Source organism: Cygnus atratus, chromosome 9, assembly GCF_013377495.2.
Source record: "Cygnus atratus isolate AKBS03 ecotype Queensland, Australia chromosome 9, CAtr_DNAZoo_HiC_assembly, whole genome shotgun sequence".
Taxonomy (NCBI): Eukaryota; Metazoa; Chordata; class Aves; order Anseriformes; family Anatidae; genus Cygnus; species Cygnus atratus.
The window spans coordinates 17052108-17073016 of NC_066370.1; the positions used below are offsets into that span (position 1 = coordinate 17052108).

Below are 20909 nucleotides of genomic sequence, written 5' to 3' on the forward strand. Positions count from 1 at the left end.
GTGCTTTATATTTCCTGGAGGAAAGCAGACACCAGTAGGCCAAGTCCCGTTGCCATGGAAATTTAGAGTTAAAAGGGATTTGCATCCAGTTACATAGGCAGCTCATTTCCATGTGAATAAAGACTGTCCTTTGACAGAGTACTATTTGATGGTATTTTCATAATCTCTTCCCACAGTTTTGAGTTTTAATCAACCCCTTGTTCACCTCTGTCATTTGTCTTCAACTGGTGGTGGTTCAGAGCCAGGGAGACCACTAAACGGGATCTGAGGGCCCAGCATATGTGTTTTTGCAAATGGTGACGCACAGAAGTCTGTTAAATTACACAGGAGAACTCTTCCAATTCTTTGGATCCTGATAGCACACACATTTAGGAAGGCACAGGTTTAATCCCTGCAGTACTACTAGGCTGACAGTGGTTGCTGCTGTGTCAAGAGCAGCAGCACACAATGCCCTACTGCTGCTTAAGGGAGATTTTGGAGCAGGGTTTTATACTTCTTCCATACCATGGAAGACTGGTATTACAGTGCTCTCTTTAACTACTGGGAAGACAGACTCAGCCTTTAAATTGCCATTTATATTGTATCTTCCCAACAGAAAAACAATTCTCAGAAGTTAGTGGTTGGATAAATCTCACACTGTGATTTCTACTGTGGTTTTATACACAAAGACTGATATTTTGGTCATAATAACTTTAAGCTGTTATCAATCTATAACAAAAAGCGTGAAAAAAATGTCACGTGATTTAAAACTGTTGACTACATTGCATTATCTTTGGACAAACACAAGCAGGAAAAACAGACTGAAGAAGTGCACTTGACCTAAGGTGAATTGTGCAGTAAGTGTGCTTCGTATAAGTGTACAGAAGGTCCTGTTATCCAAAAAGGACAATGGCCAAGGTCACTGTAGTACGAGACTATGAGAATTTTTTTTTAAAATGAGAATGTTTGGGATGGAGTGCACAGTTAGGATGCTGTAATGTATCATGGCAGCAAAATTACAGATACAAGCTTAACAGAGTAGTGTGTGTAGCTAACAAGAATTATACTTAATGTATTAACCCATGTGGCTATGAGATGCTAAAAAATTAAGTTAGCAATATTCCATTTTAGTAAAGTGTATGGCTCTTCAGAGCTTTTCCACAACTGATATTGCTAGACCCTATACCACCCTGCTCATGACTGCAAGGAAATAAAGTAACAGCTTTCATTTTAAAAATCAGGAGAATAACCCTATCTCTTGGCATCTGCTTAAACAAAACTCTTTTGCTGTACTAAATTTACTTTAACAGATCAGAAATTAACCTAGCAAAGATAAGGACAATAATAGTTTCTATTTAATCTCAGCCTAAGTTGCCATTCAACGTCAAGCCTACTACAAATCAAGATAGAAAGTTGCCTGAAGCATTCATATATTTTAGGTCAACAAAAGGAAGGCTTATCTCCAAAAACCTGCTTCCAATTTTTTCACTCTTCAAAATAAAAGTACACTCCCTGCTCACAAAAGGAACAAAAGTACCTGAAGTAAGATGCATAGAATACTTTTACACTTAATATTCAACAAATCTTGTGCTGCTTCTCTGTTTCAGAGAACAAGTTGGATCAAAATAGCCATCTGACGGGATCTCACAGGGATGAGAGCAGAAACACCTACTTAAATCTTGTATCCATTAATCAGGAAACAGCCTGTTGGGACCAGACAGCATTTCCCTGCTCTGATGCATGCATATGCAAGCGCATAGCTGATCTGATGTACTTCATTCAGTTGCAGTAGCCATAGATATTTACTTTTTATTATTTTCTTTTGCCAATTCTCCAACTTCTTGCTGTGCAGCTTTTAAATAGCTTCCAAAACCCATAACGCTGTACTCCAGAAAAGGACAAAATAAAGACAACATACCAAGTCACTTCTTTCAGGTATCTCTCGCAGGGACACTGAAAAACAGCTCAAAAGACTAAACTTGTCACAAAGCTTAGTTTAATTTGACAATCATCATAAGGCATCCATGTAAATTAAAAATTCCAACCAGGGTCACATACATTCTCCCACAAAATAAAACATGATAAAACTGAGGCCTGGGATTCCGAGAGATGCTAGTGGTTACTGGTCTTGGCCAGGCTGCCGCTGCTGGCAGAGGGGTCCAGGAGACGCTGCACCAACAGCAGCAACGCAGGAAAAAGGTCAGCTTGTACAAATCTCTTTCAATAGAACGACAAACGAAAAGGAAAGAGATTTGTACAGAAAACATCATTCTCCATCCCTTCTGGGAAAACAAAACAGAACGAAAAAGGTAATCCCATTCACGGAGCAAAGAGGAGAACCTGGAGTTCTGAAGCCCAGCAATGCTGAGGGCCCATTTTTGAAAACTAATGAAGCACTAAGGAGGCCTGAGTTTATTATTGCTTTATCCCAGTTCAGCCCAGGCTAAGGCTATGGTGAAGTCCAAATTAATTTAAAGCCAGAAAATGCAGAACCAGTAACAGCACCTAAGTCCCCATCCACACATGGGTGTAAACAGATTCTTTTGGTGAAAAGATATCTCCCAAATTTCCCCTCTCCCTGTGCTATGCAGATCCCCGTAGCAGTGCTAAAATTTGCACCAAAGTTTATAACAGATTCTCTCTCACGTCTCCGTTAGCTGAGCCTCTTCCAAGTGTTTCACCTTTTATTCCAACTAGTCCTCTATCCTGCTGATACATCAGCTCAGAGGCGCTTACTGGGAGCTCACCAAGAGGCACACAGTTGTCCGTGCTTAAAAAAAAGGGGCACGGAGTCCAAGAACCATCACCTGTACTGTGTAATAGCCAGCAATGCTTCACCCTCAGCGCTTTGTGGAGACCAAACGGCATAGATGAGAATGTCTCTCCATCCTGCAGGCCTGGCCAGGGATCAAGAGAAACAGCACGTTGTGTGAATGAAATGGCATCTTGCCACCACCACGAGTCAGAAAACAGACTCGAGTAAAGTGGGGCTTAAAATTTTCACATCAAAAAAAGAGTGCTTCCCTCAGACTATCATATGACAGGGCAACTGTTATTCAGGCAAATGTTATGCAAGGCAGTAAAATTTGAGCATGGATATCTCCAGGGTTGACTTCCAGCCCCAACATATGCTAGGGATCTTTTAAAAAATTAAATTAAAGGTCCTGTTAATTTTTTCCAAAAGGACAGAATAGAAAACACACGGCATATCTGATGAATGCATGTGCTACACATGCTAAGACACTAACAAAGGTTGCAGCTAGACTTGTCAAAACAGTTAAAAAAGATTTAGGCATCCAGCTAGTACCAGAATTGACAGCATTTGGGCACCTCATTTAACTTTTTTTGAAAATTCAAGCCTACACATTTCTTTATTGCTTGTCCCATTGAGTGCAAAGGGAAAACTGTGGGGTTAACTATGGAAGGATTTCAAATCCATCATAAGGTTCCCCTGGCCTTTTATATATATATATAAAGCATTATTATTATCTAGCCACTTGGAGTAGGGAAATGGGGGAAACAGGAGCTATTTAAAATTAGTTTCTTAATCATTTGAGCATTAGTCCCCTACCTCCAAAATCACAATACCTCTGTCACAGTAAGGAGCATAACATGAAAACATATCTGCTGCCACTGAGAATTCCTGAGTGTCTTCTTTGCAAAACTTCAGTCCAAATGTCAGGATAACGGCAGCTTGACACACATACACTCCCCAGCAACATACACACAGCAAGTAGGACATGCCTCAGTGGCTTCAGACAAAACAGTAAAGAAAGAAGAAAAAAAAAAAAAACAAAAAAACGAGAACCACAACCTCGGAGAAAACATCCAGAAGAGCCTCAGGAAAGCGAACTATCCACCTTCCCTGAAGAAGCAACTGCCCAGGAGTCCCTGCCTGGTATAAACCTAAGCAAAACATCCAACCCACAGCTGAAGGAGATCTCTGAAGCCTGGCAGTGTCACATGCTGGATACTTGAAGGCACATTTCCTTTGTGTTTTGTGAGAGAAATCCAGTTACAGCAACACACTGCAGCTGCAGGGCTGAGGAAAAGGAGGCGACACTTGGTATCTTTCCTCTGTTCCTGTCCCCATTTTCAAGCTTCATGGCTGACACGAGCTGGTGATCTAAGCAGACACGTTAACATCCCTGAGTGAAATGGCACCGTTTGTGGCCTCTGAGACTTTGTCCTCAAGCACCATTGCTGGTGTTTCTGTAGTGCCTGCTGTAGCGTCTATGGCAGGAAGTGGATTTAAGCCCTGTGATAAGATCTGTTGGATGGTTTTCCGTAAATTGGGGTGCAGCTGGTTTTGGGTCTGGTAAAAAACTTCTAAGGCAAAAGACTTGAGTGTGCCAGTGCAAAGGTCCTCATAAAGTGGAATTGTGTACATCCGAGACATCTGCAAAAAAGGAAAACTGGATAATACCACTCTAATAAAAGTCAAGAGGTTCAGCTCTTCTACAGCTATACTCCAACAGCCCTAAATCCATTCAGGTTAAAGACAAGCAACACACTTCTTCAAAAGATAGCTGAGTCTATTCTAGATAAGTTTAATGCAAAGTTTTATGCGAATGATAATCAAAAACCACTTGCTCTCTACAACTGAGCTATTTCCACACAAATAACAGAGCTATTTAAAAGGCCAAGGAGAAGAGGCCACAGCGAACACATGCATTAACCTTTTGCTCCTGCACGATAAAAACTACTGAAAGGAATTTGATGAGCCCTAGCCTTGCTTGAAGTGTAAACATTCAAACAATCACATGATTTAGTATTGTGAAAATTTCTGCTCTGGAAAAGCCAGGGCTGCTGTAAAGCAATGCAAAAATGCACTGGGCAGAGCTGGGACAAGGGTATGAGTTAGGCTAGAAAAAGCACAGACTGTCTGTAGGCATTTCAGATTACATCTGCCCGTTCCTCCCCACCCGCTAGCAGGTGAGCCATGCTCGGCCCCTTCGCTACACACCTGGTCTACACTTGGCCAGGAAGCAGAAGTTCCAAGGTCTTTCACGTCGCATGTCTCATGCACATGTCTCATGCACTGAGAGGTGCAGTGATTTTAATCCAGCACTTAGTACCTGGTTTTCCAAGAAGCGACGAACTTTGTAAAGGTCTGGGTAGTAGTCATTTCGGACTACAATCTGCAACCAGCGGATGCGGATTTCTGCGTTCATGGAGTCCAGCTGAGAGGAGTAACACTCCGAAAGCTTTTTTATCACCTCTGAAGAGAGCACATACACAGAGGAAAAAACTATGACCTGTTTTGTCATGTTTGAGGGTCATCGGAGAATAATGAATGATAAGATCAAGGTGGGGTGGGGCTCTTTAGAATTCAATTTGTCATTCCAGGAATACTCTTCTACTTCCCTTACAGAGTACTCACCATGTGGCAGTGGCGACCCATCCAGCAACCTGTCCAAGAAAAGCACGGTTTGGAACGTTCTCCATTTAGTGAGGTCGACACTGCTGGCGGCAGCAGCAGAGTCCAGAGGCTCAGTGGTCCAGAGTTTGAAGAGCATCTCCACTGGTCTGGTCAGACTGGATCCCTGAGATAAGTCCGGCTCAGCTAACGGAGGTCCTGTAGCATTGAGCCAACGTTCAAACTCCAGTCCTGGAATGAGGAGCACCAAAAATGTCGAGCAGGAGTCTCTGCAGATGGCTTGGCTGTCTCAAGGTTCAGGACTGCTTCTAGCACAGTTAAGAGAGGTTCTAACAATAGCAAATCAGACCAACCCATAGTTACAGTGACATAACAGTCCTAGCAGCCTCATCAGGCTAGCCTACGCTACATCTGGGAGTGGGCCAGCAACACCTCTGCCAAATTTAACCACAAATCTTCTAGAGCTCAACGTTGCAGTAAGTAAACACATGCTCTTAAACACACATGCTCTTAAGACAGACAGGCTAACAAGTATCTGTGATCAAATTATGTTCTAATATAAGATCTTCTGTGCATTTCTCATTCCCAGAATTTTGAGGAATAGTGAAGAATATGGGGAAAATCTGCTTCATAAAAAAAGGAGGCGTGAGGGCTGACTGCACCCCTCTCATACGCACCAGCAAGAAAAAGCAGTTCTAAATTTGTTTATATAATCAGTAATTAAACCCAAACCAAGTTTCTCCACAAGTGGCAGAGCTAACAGAGCTTGGTTTCCCAGAGGGCTCTTCCCCATGACCCTCTACCACCTCAGCACTTTCCTAACCCTTGGCAATACTTCTAGTTCCACCCCATCTATCCTAAAACTCCCCTCTCCCGCAGCCCCTGAGTACTAGTCAGGCAAAAGTTGCCACATGTTTTGATTAACTCACTAGCCAACCAGTTGGCCAAATAAAACATAAAACTGCTGAGCTCATGCTGCAGCTTTTCCCACAGTAGGATCACTCATGTTTACTCTCTGCTACCAGTTTTCACAAAGCCCATCGGACCTCAGCAATCTGAAGAGCTGTACTCTACTGCCAGTTTGGTTTAAATTTATCACTGGGTTCAATAATTACTTACAAGGAGGGATACACAGCAGAATAATGTAAGTCCTTTCTTTAAGCAAGCAGTCTAAGCACCTAGTAGACTACAGACCTTTATAAATCCACCAACAGATGTAAGGAGAAGATTGTAAGGGAGGATGAAATCTTATCAAAGAGATTTTATATTCGCAAATGACCTTGCAAAGAGTTACAGTCCACAAAGCATGTCTTCTGTAATTAAATTAAATTTCAAAGTATGGTCACCTTTTCCTTGCATTTAAGTATTTGTTAATCTCATATGCACTGATTGCTCTGCAATGTGAAAAGATGAGCTGAGAAACCACTGAGGACCACTCAGATAATTAATGCCAAAATTGTCAGCCGTATAAGACATTCTCATTCCCCAGCACAGAGGGGGTTGACAGTAAGTCATCACAACCATTTGTACCCCAAACATCTGGCTATTGCCAACGTGTTTTGTTTGCCTCAACCTTAGCATTTGCTTATGCGTCCTCCAAGCCAAGCACAAAATTTACTATCCAGACTTTTTACAGTTTTTACAGCTAACTAAATAAACTCCATCCTACCTGCTTTGTTCTCAACACATTGCTCTTTCAGCTCCGGAAAAAAATTCAGGAAGGAATCCAGAAGATCTTGAGCCACAACACTGGTAAATTTGTACTTCTCAATGTAGGCCTGAAACAGTAAAAAGGATGAATTATGGTTAGGAGAAAGATACCTTCTTTTTGATAAATAACCACTACATTCAGTTCAAAGAAATAGATATGGAAAAGTGAGGACAAGTACTTGGAAGGGTGAATGACAGTTTTTAAAAGTATATATAATAATAATCACAAAAAATACTTTCTTCCTCCATCCCAAATAAGGAAAGCACCATAACAAGAAAAAAATCGGGTAGCTGCAAAGACAGACAGCTGAGTTTTGGGTTTGTGTTTTTTTTTTTTTCTCTGATACAATCACAGACATTAACATATCAAGGGCAGGAAGGTTTCCTCATGTTCACACTAGTGAAAAGTTAGAACAGCTGGCTACTGTATTATTCACTAATAGATTACGGACTAAAATCATACTCATATAACTATATATGACAAAAAGATTGAATGGGGCATGGATGGGAAGGAGTTGAAAAAACAGGTATTCATCAAAAAGAGAAAAGCAATGAGCTGTGTCACTTTTCAAAAGCAAATCAATAGCTCACAAAGGTTTTGAAAATGTGTTTCAAGACAACAAACTTGCCCCAATATAGGAAACTACGCCTTTTGCAATTCTGACAAAAAAAAAAAGAAGCTGATACCTTTTAGTAGTGAATGAAGTCACATCTTTCCAGTCATTGATAATCTGTGCTGAACAGCTTTCTCATTATTTAGAGCACAGGAAAGAGGTAAAAAAATAAACAACTACTTCGTATTTGGCATTTCCTGAGCTCACAATCTGAGATGAAGGAAGAGCATGAGTACATTCACTTATGAGAAATCTCAAGAAAAACCTGTTAAGTGTAGAGAGAGTCATCGAGGATGGCAGAAGGGGCCACCCCATTCTTCCATCTCAGACACCCTTGCATTACCCCTATCAATTAGCCTCAGTAACAAAACCTGAAAAAAAGCAGCTATAAATCTCAAGAGAAACATATGTGTATGCACACTAACTCTTAGGAAGGAGTCAAAGTGTCTTGGGTCTCCACAGAGCTGGGACAGGTAGTAAACAAAGCAGTAGCCTTTCTCATAGGTGAAGAGGTTCATTAAATTACTAGGATTTACACCTGAAAGGAGAAACAACAACATTATAAGACACCATGCAATAAGGACACTAATTTCCAACCGGTCTAAATGTCTCTACTCCTCAGTGAACTCAGAGTAGATATGCAGTGACTTAAAAACAGAACAAGCCTGTTCTCAGTACATTTAATTTACTGCAGTAAATTAACAGAAGCAGTCCAAGTGTACAGGCTGAAGAAAAAGCAATTATTGTAAGCTAGGTATTAATTCCACATGAATCAAGTCACTTCAAATTAGAGGACTGAAAACATGCCTGAAATTTTCAAGACAAACTTTTTTTTTCCCAGTGTCAAGCTCAGGTTTTATCACCATACTACACATTTTCAAATATATCAATGTAAAGTAAGCACTACTTGTTCCATTTCTGGGACTTCCAGTGCAGTTTTCCATTCCATTCAGTTCCGATAATACCTCCACTTGCATTTTAGGCTGGCCTATGTATCATCTAGACTAAAGACTGCTTCACATCTCCAGTGATCAGGACAAAACTCGAGACCTATCAGTCCTGTGCTCCACCACCATTTATCTAGCTCAGGTGATAATCAAACAGCCTCTAACAGTGCATGACTCACTCAATGGGAGACCAAGTATATATGTTTATCTGTATGCTTATGCACACACATGCAGTTCTTACACGAACACACAAAAAGCAGACTATTCAATAGCACAGGATTAGATGTTTCCAAGTATTTTCCATTGCAAACTACTTAATTTTACAACTTCAAAAGCTCAAAGCCATGAAGCTTTCAAGGCAGAAGTTTTTCATACTTGGTTTCTGCCCAGTGAATCTGTTCCGTTTAAGAACAGAACAATCTTTATAAAGATGAGTTAGCCAATTTTGAAGAAAACCTCAAGTTAAGTTTCTTTATTTACATTTAGATTGGTTTACAAACCAGTCTTTTTTTTTTTTCTTTTAGAAAGGGCATGTAAAAACTAGTCTTTTTTGGCCTGTATTCCAGCATCCAGCAAAATATCCAGACATTTTGTATAGCAGCTTCAGCCACGAGCAATACCTGGCTCCAGTTTAACCTGAAGCTTGCTGACCGGGTTGTCTTCTCCGAGGAGCTTCATCTGTCTGTGGAGAGCATCAAGGCGGAACGCAGTTTCCAAGCATGTGAAGGCAGCTCCTGCCCCAGACAGAAATACATTAGGTGTGGGACAGTGACTGCAGAACTAGCACACGTACAAAATAAAGGTGACTGAAGGTGTAAGACAACAGAAATACAGAATCACAGTAATCTAATGTCATAGGAACTTGAGTGAAAAATTCCTTGCAATTTGTAATGGAAGTCAGAACCTAAACCAGTGCATTTACTCATTCTGATTATGCAGCAGGCTGAACTGAAAAATAAAGCAGCATGCTTTAAAATAATGCTGAAGTTTGAAGCCCTGACATCACCTTATCAGCCCTTGAAAGATAAGAAGAACAGCATTGGAATAACTATTGTATAGGTAACTTTCAAGGAGTGATCAAGTGCTACAGAAAAGTAACGTCACGGGTAGAACAGTAAATATATCATTCCATATTCAGTGCCAAGGATATTGCTGGGTGAATGATATTACTGAGTGAATGTCACCTCCTGGGTGAAAACATTACATTTAGCTAGCATATTAAAGATCCCATGGGTCCTTTTGAAGCTTTATTTAGCACCCTAGCCATATTGTATCGTACAGTTTTCACCTTCCACTCAGCAGGACTTCTTTTATAGCTGCAGCAGGGTAGGCTACTCTTTTATCTAACTGCAACATAGAGCATTCCGTGCTTTCATGCCAAACTAGCTGCATTACACTGGCAAGTCAAGAAATCTTTCCTATGCCTTTGCAGATGTGTAACGCTGTGGAAAATAGATTCTCACATTCAGCAGATACTTAACATCTAGGGCCATTAACACTTTAGCTTTCTTTGCTAAGTCTTAACTTCAACAGTAAAACTCGTTACATATATTCAATCTCAAAGTCTCAGCGTATACACAGGAATCTGACATAAACACAGTGAGAATTAAGAACCAGGACAAATCTGGAAGATAGACGAATCTATACAGGCAGAGAAAGAGGGTGGATGTGCTTCACGGGAGAAAACAAGAATCCCGCAGGACAGCTAGTGTTTAAGGCAATTACTTCAAGCTGCAAACAGGGAGGAGGATTAAGCAAGATCCAAGAGGTGTGGTGGTCATTGGACTCCAATTTCTGTAAACAATGTCATTACGAAAACGCCTTTTTATTAACAGCAGAAGATATGCCAGAAATGATGTCAGAAATGGCAAGATTTAGATCAGAGGTTTGTCCTTGAAACAAAACAGAATGCAAAAAGAGCTTATTAAGGAGCGGCGCAGGGAAAGGCATTTCTTAGTTTCCTGAACAACTGCTTCTTGAAACAACCAATCCTAAACTTCAAGAGACTACAAACAAGGACCTTGTCTTATGTCAGAGAGATGGACTAAGATGGGACAGACAACAGGTCAGAATCTTCTGACCAATTCGTATCATTGCCATGTGTTATATAATGTGACATGTTAGACCAGTCCTAACCACCGAGAATTACTGAGCATAAAACAGCTTTCAAAGACAGATACTGCACATAGCAGCATCTCCATAGATGCTAACGGCACTTCTTTCCCTAAACTTCATAATCATCGTCTCATCTCCAAAAACAGTATACATGAATAATAAAAAAAACATCCTTCTAAACACTCTTGCTGCCAAGACTTCCAGAAAAACTGAAAAGTAATAGGAATGTTTTACTGCTTACATATTCTAAGGACAGTACCATACAATTGACCCGCAAAATTCGCTGATAAAAGAGGCCAAAGGTGAGGCTCTACGATTCTACACAAAGCCTCAAATAGACAGCTTTGTAGGTGTGTATATTTTATTTGATAAGGGCTATTACCTCACCCTTTCCAGCAGTAGCTAACTACTAACTGACCAGAATTAGACATACTTGTTTAGAGGACAGTTCTTTCACAATGTAACCGTAATAAAATTTTTTACTTCTCTGATGTAGCCGCTGCTCACCTTGGTCTGACAAGTGAACCCCTGCCTAGTACACAACGGCAGTGCCAAAGTTCCTACAGATCTCCTTCAAGCCTTGTGCTAACACACACCTCATCCAAAGTTCCTGTTACTGTATCAAGTACTTATTCATCCCAAAGCCAAGAAAACCTCAGACTGTAAGCATTCAAGATGTTCAAAGCAAAGTTTGGCCACTTATGTTCCAGAACAACAACAAAATACAGTTCCCAACAGACTTTTGAGCTCCCAAGGCAAATATTCCATTCAGCCAGCTCTCAATTATTAGTTAGACACATCACAAAGAAAAATATCTCTACAGCTATACCATAGGTCTCGGTGGTGATCCGTCGCTGCGCGTATGTGGCCAGCCCCTCGCTCAGCCACATCTCCTCCCACGTAGCGTTGGTGACTGCATTTCCAAACCAGCTGTGGGCAACTTCGTGAATGACATCAATGATTAAAAACTCATCGCTCTCCAGAATGGAAGAAATGATGAAAGTCAGGCATGGGTTTTCCATGGCAACAATAGGGAAGGATGGAGGAAGAAAAACAATGTCATATCTAAAATTACAGAGAGAGAGGAGAGAAGAGAAAGAAAAAAGAGAGGTAAATTGCAGCTATTTCAAAAAACAGAAACATTTTTCTCCCCTTACAGAAAGCTCTTCCGAGAGTTTTTGTGATTCCAGGAACCAGCTTTCTAAACCAGAGATTCCAAATTCTTCTGATCAGGGAATCACAGACTTTTATTTTGTTGACCAAAGAGCTGCTCAGGTTTGGACATACGGCTAGACAGCCTTTCCACGCGCAGCACATCCTGCACTTCCCAGAAGCATTATGCTCCCTTCACACATGCAAACTTATCACAAGTTGTATATCTGATAGCCAGAACCACTAAGTTTACATACCCTACCCACATACACAAATAAATCTTTACCCCAGAGGCTCCCAGGAAAGAGAGAGCTTGGGAAGCTGCTGAGTGAATGAGCTGATTTCATGTGCCTGCGGTGTCAGCAAAGTGACACTAGTCCCTCTGCTTCAGAACATAACAATACTATTTGTTTTGTTTCCTGATTTTCTTCACCAATGAACAGCACTGGCACACGACACTGGGTCTTGTTCTCAGACCATTTCAAACAACATTTGGTGGGTTAACAACAACACTTTCTTCCTGATTACCTTTAGCGAATAAATATAGGAAGCCTTTGTAAACATCTTCAATTCAAAGAATGAAAATATTCTCTCAAAAACACTCTTTTAATGCACAGCCAAGCTTAACTTCACAAACTATTAACGTTGTTTTTCGGGGCTAAGACTCTCAATAAGTCTGTAATGAGTGAGTTTTTCAGCATCCTCAGGATTACATTACACTTTCCTGGGAGACTTGCTAAACTCACCTCCCCCAAATATATGGCCCGTACAGACTCTCTGCAGCAGTCAACCAGCGCTCCACCATGCCAGAAAGCTTGCTGATGGCTGTTGGCAGCAGGCAAGGCTCTGCCCACACTCTGCTCCTGTCAGAAACCAGAAAACATCAGGTGATACTTCAACAAACTGAATTATCTCTTAGAAAGAATAGCCTGCCTTCTCACCAAGTTTCCATTTATGGTCATAGTGCTAAAAGGTCTCACATCCGGCTGAGGCCTTCTTAGGTCATCTGTCTATGGATACATGGTAAAAGACGTTCAGAGAACCCTTAAACCACCTTAAGGCAATGAAGCAAGTAGCTGCAATGATTACTGGGGACAATAAGAAACATTTACAGAAGAGGAAAATACCTTTCCAAGCACAATGCCATCAAGTTCTTTACACCCACCTAAAGCTCAAACTCTCTGAATGCTCACAGCTTATGGTCACAACCGTTCCCTTACTGATGACTCAAAGAATTTACTGAACGTAACCTGAAGCACTGCACAGAGACACAAAAGGAAAAATCAGCTTGCTGCAAATCTTACCTTGGACCTATGTCTGCATGTATAAGGTCTCCTGCCACCAGGGCCACTAGGTAGGCAGGAACTGGGTATTCCATGTAAAATTGATATACACCTTCGTCTTCTAAGTAGGTACTTTGAGTGGCACTCATCAACACCTGTATGCCTGCTGGAGCCTGAAACACCAACGTCACACACATCAATTGACTAAACGGCCAAGGCTGAAGAACTACACCACAGATCTCCTTGTTTTTAATGTACGTCTTTTTTGTTATAGACCAGAAAATCAATCATTTAGAAAACATGAAAAATACAAGATTTCTGTGGGGCTTTTTTTGTACCACAATCTATACATGCCATGAAAAAATACCAACCAAAAATATTACTCCTTCTATATTTCATGGGTACATAGGCTAGCTGTATGCCTGCCCCAAAAGTGCCCACATATCAAACAATGCCGTCTACAAAAAAATGCAACATTTCTTGATGTTGCTTTCATAAAACTGTGTTTTTTCCTTCTGAGAATCAATTAAATACAGTTGGGTATTACCATCAGTAACCACTCTTGGAAGTAACAAACCATATTCTCTCATTACCCATGTCATGGTTACTCTTTCACTGTTGGAATACTGGGAATGAAAGACTTAAGCGTGACAGGCAGAGTTGGTTTTGTGGCAGTACCCTGACTCTATTTCAAGAACCAGAACACGGGATCTAAAAAATCCCCTATTTGTTATAATACAGAATGTCATAATGTATATTTTATATCACATATACAAGCCCAATGTAACAATGCTTTCACAAGTTAAGGGCTGCTAATTGCTCCACCAACTATTTTACCAATTTGTCACTTACCTTGACGGTAGCTGAATAGGTGCATTTCACTGCTGGTGTGTCAAAGCAGGGGAAGAAAGAGCGGTTACACACCGAGTGGCCCTGCGTGAAGACAAATGGCTTGGCATTGCCATACGTCAGTTCTGGATCCAGCCACCAGATCTGTTGGAACATTACGTGAAGAAGAGGTGAGGGAAGAGGACAAAAATCACACGGATGAACTGTCAGGAAGCAAAATCTGAAATCGAGAGGATTGTGGTGGAGGAGAAACTCCCCAGCTGTTTGGCTCCCCAGATGCATGCCTAGCACAGGGCACGTTTCCATTTCTAACAGAACAGCTTTCTACCGCTGTTTATTTGCCATGGCTGCTCAGAGTAATTTCTCACTGTCTGCACACTGAGTAGTATCAGGGAACACAGTGTCTTCCAGTCATTCACTGTTCCTGTTAAATCGATTTGCTTGGTTAATAACAAGTCCCTGACAAACAGCCACACAACCCACTTCTCAGAGGGAGTGCCCTGAATATCTTTGTGTTGTCATTCAACATCAACAGGAGTAGTAGGGCCAGGTAGTGCAAGCAAAAAAATAAAATAAAATAAACAAAAAAAACTGAGGCTGAACAGTGTACGCAACATTATCTCTGACCCTGACACTGCTCTGCTGGCTGAAGCATCAAACATTTTGACACCATGCAAAAGAGTCAGTATATGTAAGAAACATCTGGTCAATGACACTGGAGGCCTCTTTCTACAGAGCGGATAAGGAGATTCTGGGTGGTCACACACAAAAAAAAAAAAACCACCACTGAGCACGTCAATTTTCAGTATCAAACAGCAGATAAATCATGAGTCAGGCCCCAGCGAATCATTAGAACATATTAAGAATGATATGAAAAAGTCAGTTATTTGCCTTTTGGGTTTTTCTGTTTCAAATGTAATGTTTATGCTTTCACATGCTCCCTGCCTCCAACTTTGAAGTGTAAGAACGATTTTAAATAAGGATTTTGTTGTAATCCTAGAACTCTGGAGCTGAACTTTTACGGAAAATATCAAATATTGTGAAACTTGCAATAAAGTTGGAACCACTTGAAGTCTTGGGAACAGTCAAGCGCAAGGAATAAAGCTTCTGAGTCTGCTGAATCCTCAGATCAAAGCAACCAATAAATCTGAATTCAGGGAACAGCAATTAGTGCAGACACTGGTTCATTTCTGGTCATCAGGAGAACAAAATGAAGTACTTACAGAAGAGAAAAGTCCTTGTACTATGGCTGCTCTAATTTTAATGGCATATTACCATTCTGTCTCCTAGTTAACCTCTCTGTTTTCTGGAAGGCGAAGTTTTCTCTCTCCCCCTCAGTCCTATAAGGTTATTCTTTGTTATCTTGTACCTTGCCTTTCGAATCTTCTACACTGATGCAAACACGCTGCTCTCCCAAATTATCCACTTCAGCAGGACCCCAGGGGACCAGTGAAAGGCACGGCAAGGCAGCATGCTATCAGCAGCATTCATTTATTCATATAGAGCTTCACACTTCCACTGCTAAATGTGGAAGCGTGTATTTTTGGGCAGGAGGCATTACAAAATGTAAAACTTTATCTAAAAGTAAAATTAATCTCTGAGCAGCAGTCTCATCTTGGGATTTAAGATCACCCCTTCTGTTTCAAGCCTGTTGGGCCAGAGAGGTGGCTGCGTACAGCCTGGCTGCTCCTGTTATCAAGGGCTGTGCGACTCTTCACACCCGTGTGCTGTGTTTTGGTGGATCACCGGCCAAATCTTGAGGCCGTGGCTGAGGTGCACTACACAGCTCCTGCTCTCCACTCCATGGGTACCTGCATGCCGTGGCAACGAGGATCTTCTCTGCAATACGACACTGCGGAACTGGGAACAGCTATTCCAGAAGGCATTTCGGGACAAACACCTCATTAAAACCCAAAGTTTGAAACTAAAAGCTTCCCCCACCAGGGGGGAATCCAGGAAGGAGCCTCAGAAAGTAAGTTTTTAAAGAGCTGCCCTGATGTCAACTTCTACAAACACTCCTCTTCCTATCGGCTATTTTTGTGCTTGTGTCACAAAAAGCCTGACTTAGAATCTGCGTTGTTGGCCTTGCTGAAGAGCCTCACCTTCAAAAGGTTTTGCTTCCTCTGCTTTTTGAGAGACTGTAAAGGCTAACAGAGAAAAGAGGGAGACACCGCTAGAACTAAGCTATAACACTAGAGTAGGGTGGAAAAAAGGTTGACAGGCAACGTCTTTAGGGCAGAGAGAGATAAGGGGAAGTTCCCCCGACCAGCGCAGGAAGAAAACATAAGCAGGAAGCAAAGGGGAACTGAGAAGTTAATTCTTGTTTACAAGAAACTCCATAAATTAATGACAAGTTCTTTTCAACTAGTCTCCCTTTATTTGACATTTGGTTGAAGTTAAATGAAGCACCAGCCCCACAGGCCAAAAGGAAAAAACGTTTGCAGAGGATGAAGTATTTTTTTCCCCTGTTTCCTAATGTCTGCAGCTACACGGCAATCCTACGTCTCTCTTTCCAGATGCACTTGGAACAATGATGAAAGTTATCCTGAAACAATATAAATAGATCTGTAATATAAATAGACCAGGCTGTGCTGCAGGACAGAGGCAGGACTGGGGAAAATGGGCAGAAGCAGCTCCCAGAAAGGAGTGCAGGCAGCAGGGCGCTGCTGGGGGCAGGGAGCTGGAGCGGTGTCCGGGGCAGAGCACTAGATGCGGCCCCATTTACTCTACATCCAAATCCCCCTGTGCTCCCCTTCGGAAAATTATGTGACAGCATCACAGCGCTCACCACCTTTATCTAGCTTCTCATCTGTACGGGAGAGAGGCTGCTTCACACGTTTAAGCTGTTCTTCTGGAGCATAACAGCTGCTGCCTAGATCCCCTGCCGAACAGAGGCTGCAGGCAGTGCGGGTTTCCCCCTGCCCGCACACTGCGGAGCAGCTCACAGTTCTTAATGCCAGAACAGAGCAGGGTTTGCTTGTAAGGCTCTTGTGGAAAGGACAGCACCGGTGTTAACGTGTGCACAGCAAAACAGGAGGTATAGCACAGCGGCTACAAGAGAGATGCAGATTTTTCTCTAGGGAAAGAGAACGAAAATCTTATAAAGACTATCTGTAGGACCGAGAAGTAAGGTTGAGGGAAAAGAAGGGAAGGAAGAGCTGAACTGCTTTCCCTGATACACCTGAGCATCATGCCTTCAGCCTACACCATGAGATACACGGTGTTCATGATGGTCTTGCTTCTGAAACGGTGACGTCCAGAGCATACGGCTTCCTAACAGCACAGGGAGCTGGAACGCTCTGCGAAAGGCAGATTTAATCTCTCAGCTGTCTCCCAGTGTCCATCAAACAACCAGAGCTCTTGGCTCCTTCCTCCACACGAGGAATAATGGGACAGTCAACTAACATATCCAGATGGGTCAAAGCGAGCATATCAAGGCAACAGGTTTCCAATTTTAAACAGGCTACTGTCTGTCCTGGCAACCTTACTGCCAACATGTCCGTGCTGCACTGAAACATGAATTTACTGCTCTATAAGTCTCAGGAGCATGCTAAAGTCCTGCAGAAAATAAACTCTGACACAAAAAGATTATACTCAGAGAAAGGCCATGGAAAACAGAACTTTTAAAAAAGGGAGGTCTAATGCTTGAAGCTGCACAGAGAAAAGGGACCACAAGGAAACACCCTAGGGATGAGAATAAGTGGGCTCACCCTTACACATAGGGGTTACTCACGCCCATCTCTTACAGCCCAACGCTAGGCTGAAAAACAGCAATGACAGACAGCACTGCCACCGCACCAAGTGACTGCGGCGCGAAAAAGATAGCTCAAAAGAAACATGAGGGCTGGAACAGGTGCTGCTTGAGGACAAATATTTCGCCAGCCAAAATCTACAATAGCGAGCAAGCTAGGAAATGAGGTACCATTTGTGTCAGAAGCGCAGGCTAGCCTAAAATAAAAGCATCTGTTCAAGAGGAGGAAAGTGTGCTATCACGTACTACGGGAGGTATGGCTCAGCCAGGCTGAGGATGATCACAAAGCACACAGCAACATCAAATTAGTTTTAGAGCCTTCCTACCGTAAATAAAGCATAGAGCAGACAAAACACATCTTGAAAAATAAAATTAAAGAGCAGGATTTTCTGAATGTACCATGGGCCCTGAAAGGCATCTCCCACGTACCTCTTCAGAGCACAGACACTACAGCACAGTGCTGTACAAGGAAGTACCGAGACACGGCGCTCCAGAGGTGAAAAGGAATGATATCCTCACGTACAAGTCGGTTAGAATTTAAAGCACACTAGATTTTCATCTCATTTTTCCACGTTAGGGAAGGACCAGCATGCTAAAAGGTCACCGTATCGCAGAAGGAAGCTTCTGTCAATAAAATCCTTCATGCGCACCAGAGCGAGGCAACACATTAAGCCTACCCAGACAATTAAGGATTAAGTTACTCTCTCAAGTTTCAGTCTAGTACTAAAATCAGATCCAAAGAAGATCCATCAAACTTGTTCTATCCAGCAACTTGTTCCTTTCGTAAATTCGTGGCTTAGTACTACTTGCTCCTGGATTATTTTGCATGCAGGCAACACACTCAGTTCTTGTTAAACAAATTGCAATAGTCAGATAGATCTGTGCATGTACTCGTTTTGACCAATGCAACAGCAACACCAAACCAGCAGGCTGACAGCTCATCCTGCTAGGTAAGACAGCGGCATCCAAGCTGCAAGAGCCTCATGAAACCATTCCTTTTGGAACTAGGTTTTGATCATGTGGACCACGAATCTTTCTCACTTGATTTCAAACCAGTACAGACTACAGAGCAACAAAAAGGGCTGCCATTCCAGAGATAATTCGTCTATTTTCACTGTCATAACTTCCCAAAAACACAAGATGTGCCAGACAGCACCTAAAAGGCCAGGAGCAAAGCGCCTCTCAACGCCAGGGGACTAAAACAAGAGAGAGAATTCACAAAACCTCTCATTACTGAAGAAGAGCGAAACCCTGAGACAGGCAAGCACCTCGCACGGCCCCGTCGGAGCACTCCTCATCCCTTGTCCAGGGGTGACCTGGAGGAATGAGCAGCATCTCCCTCCTCACCTCCAGCATCACCATGGCCGACGAGAATACAAACCTGGGTGTGCGAGGCCTGACTTTGTAAGCAGAGCAAAAATAATACAAAAACCACCACAGGAAGACTTATTTGCAGATTACTTGGGACGTGGTTTAGTGGGTGGCACTGGCAGGAGGGTGATGGTGGACCAGATGGTCTTGGAGCTCTTTTCTAGCGTTACTGATGCAAGGTGTCCTGAAGAACTCCGACAGGGGCTTTGAAGGTGTTCAATGAGTGGGAGAAGAGCGTTATAAAAGCAGCGAAGCCCCTGCTACAGGGAGCAGGGCTCTTCCCCGGCCTCCCCGCTGCCCTCCTCCCCCGGGGGGGCCCCGTTACTCACGGCGGGGCCGTCGGCCGTGGTGTAGCGGACGATGACCTGGAAGGGCTGGTGGGGCTGGAGGGCGGCGGGCAGCGAGAGCGTGAGGGCCGAGCCGTAGTCGGTGAAGGGATCCACCCTGAAGCCCAGCGGGCAGGCGGCGGACGGCGGCTGGGCGAAGACGGGCAGCGGCGGCGGGGGCTCGGCGGCGGGCGGGGGGCTGCCGGGGGGGTCCCCGGGAGGGTCCCCGGGGGGGGCGGCGATGCAGGGAGCCGAGAGGAAGGTGGCGGTGGCCGGCGGGTTGGCGGAGCACGGAGGCGGCGGCGGAGGGCAGGGAGGCGGCGGAGGCGGCGGAGGAGGCGGCGGCGGAGGAGGCGGCGGGGCCGGGGAGGCCTCGGCGGGGGAGAAGGCGAAGGAGCAGGGCGCTTCCCCCGCCGGGGCCCGGCGGTAGGCGGCCGAGAGGACGCGCAGGGCCGGGTGGACGTCCAGCACCAGGGCGCTGGGCTGCGGGCGCAGGGCGCAGAGCTCCAGCACCAGGCAGCCCGCCAGCGCCCGCGCCTCGGGCCGCAGCTCCAGCCCCAGGTGCAGGTGGCGGAGGCCGAAGAGCTGCGAGCTGGAGGCCGAAGCCACGTCCGGAGGAGGCTCGGGAGGAGGCTCGGGAGGAGCCGGCGGCGCCTCCGGGCCGGCGGCGGAGCCCTTGCGGCAGCAGCAAAGGCCGGGCGGCCGCGGAGCCGGAGCCGCCATGGAGCGGCGGAGGAGGAAGAGGAGGAAGAGGAGGAGGAGGAGGAGGCCGGTGCTATGTGAAATCCATGGGCGGGCGGGCAGGCGGGGAGGCACAGCGGCCGGAGCGACCGGGGCGGGGAAGGGAGGGGAAGGGGCCGCGCAGGCCCCGCACGGCAGCGGCCGAGGGGAGCGCGCAGGGCCCGGGCCCGGAGCTGGCGGAGCGGGGCTCGGCCGCCGGGCGGCGAGGAGCCGGCGGGGGGCGCCCGAGGCCGGCCCCGCCCCGGACACCGGCTGCGTGCGCACCGGGGGGGGGGTCCCCACGGCACCCCCCGGCTGCCCCCCGCGGTCTGAGCCCTGCCGGCTCGGCTCCCCCTGCCCTCCTCCCCGGTCAGTGCTTCCTCTCGGCCGCCCCCCGGCCCTGAGACCCCCGCATGGCTTCCCCCGTCCCGGACCCACGCCCCGTGCCTAGCTCTGGAGCCTCCCCCCTGTTTTTTGCCCTCCTTTTGCCCCCAGGTCCCAGCTCAGACAAGCCCCGCTCCCCTCTTCCCCAACCCTCCTCCTCAAGGCAGGCAGTCACACACCATCCGCTGCTGCCTTCCTAAATTGGAGATGCCAGGCTGCAATTTTTTATACAACCCCCTGTTTCTGTGTGTGTAGGAGACGCTAAGCTGGAAGGAAGGGTGCTGCTGGCACTGACTGGAGCACCACGCAGCCCAAGAGTGGCATACAG

The 20909-nt window shown here is 44.6% G+C and overlaps 1 protein-coding gene across 1 annotated transcript; it reads right to left on the minus strand.

Moving 5' to 3' along the window:
• Positions 1–1765: 1765 nt before the first annotated feature.
• On the minus strand, positions 1766–20200 carry RNPEPL1 (arginyl aminopeptidase like 1). The gene is made up of 11 exons (XM_035544876.2): positions 19481–20200; positions 14033–14173; positions 13202–13353; positions 12644–12760; positions 11575–11810; positions 9251–9364; positions 8109–8221; positions 7029–7137; positions 5363–5590; positions 5058–5200; positions 1766–4378 (listed from the first exon to the last, which is right to left on the minus strand). Exons 1-11 carry the CDS (start codon positions 20198–20200, stop codon positions 4106–4108), a joined length of 2346 nt encoding a protein of 781 aa, XP_035400769.1. The 3' UTR covers positions 1766–4105.
• Positions 20201–20909: the final 709 nt, after the last annotated feature.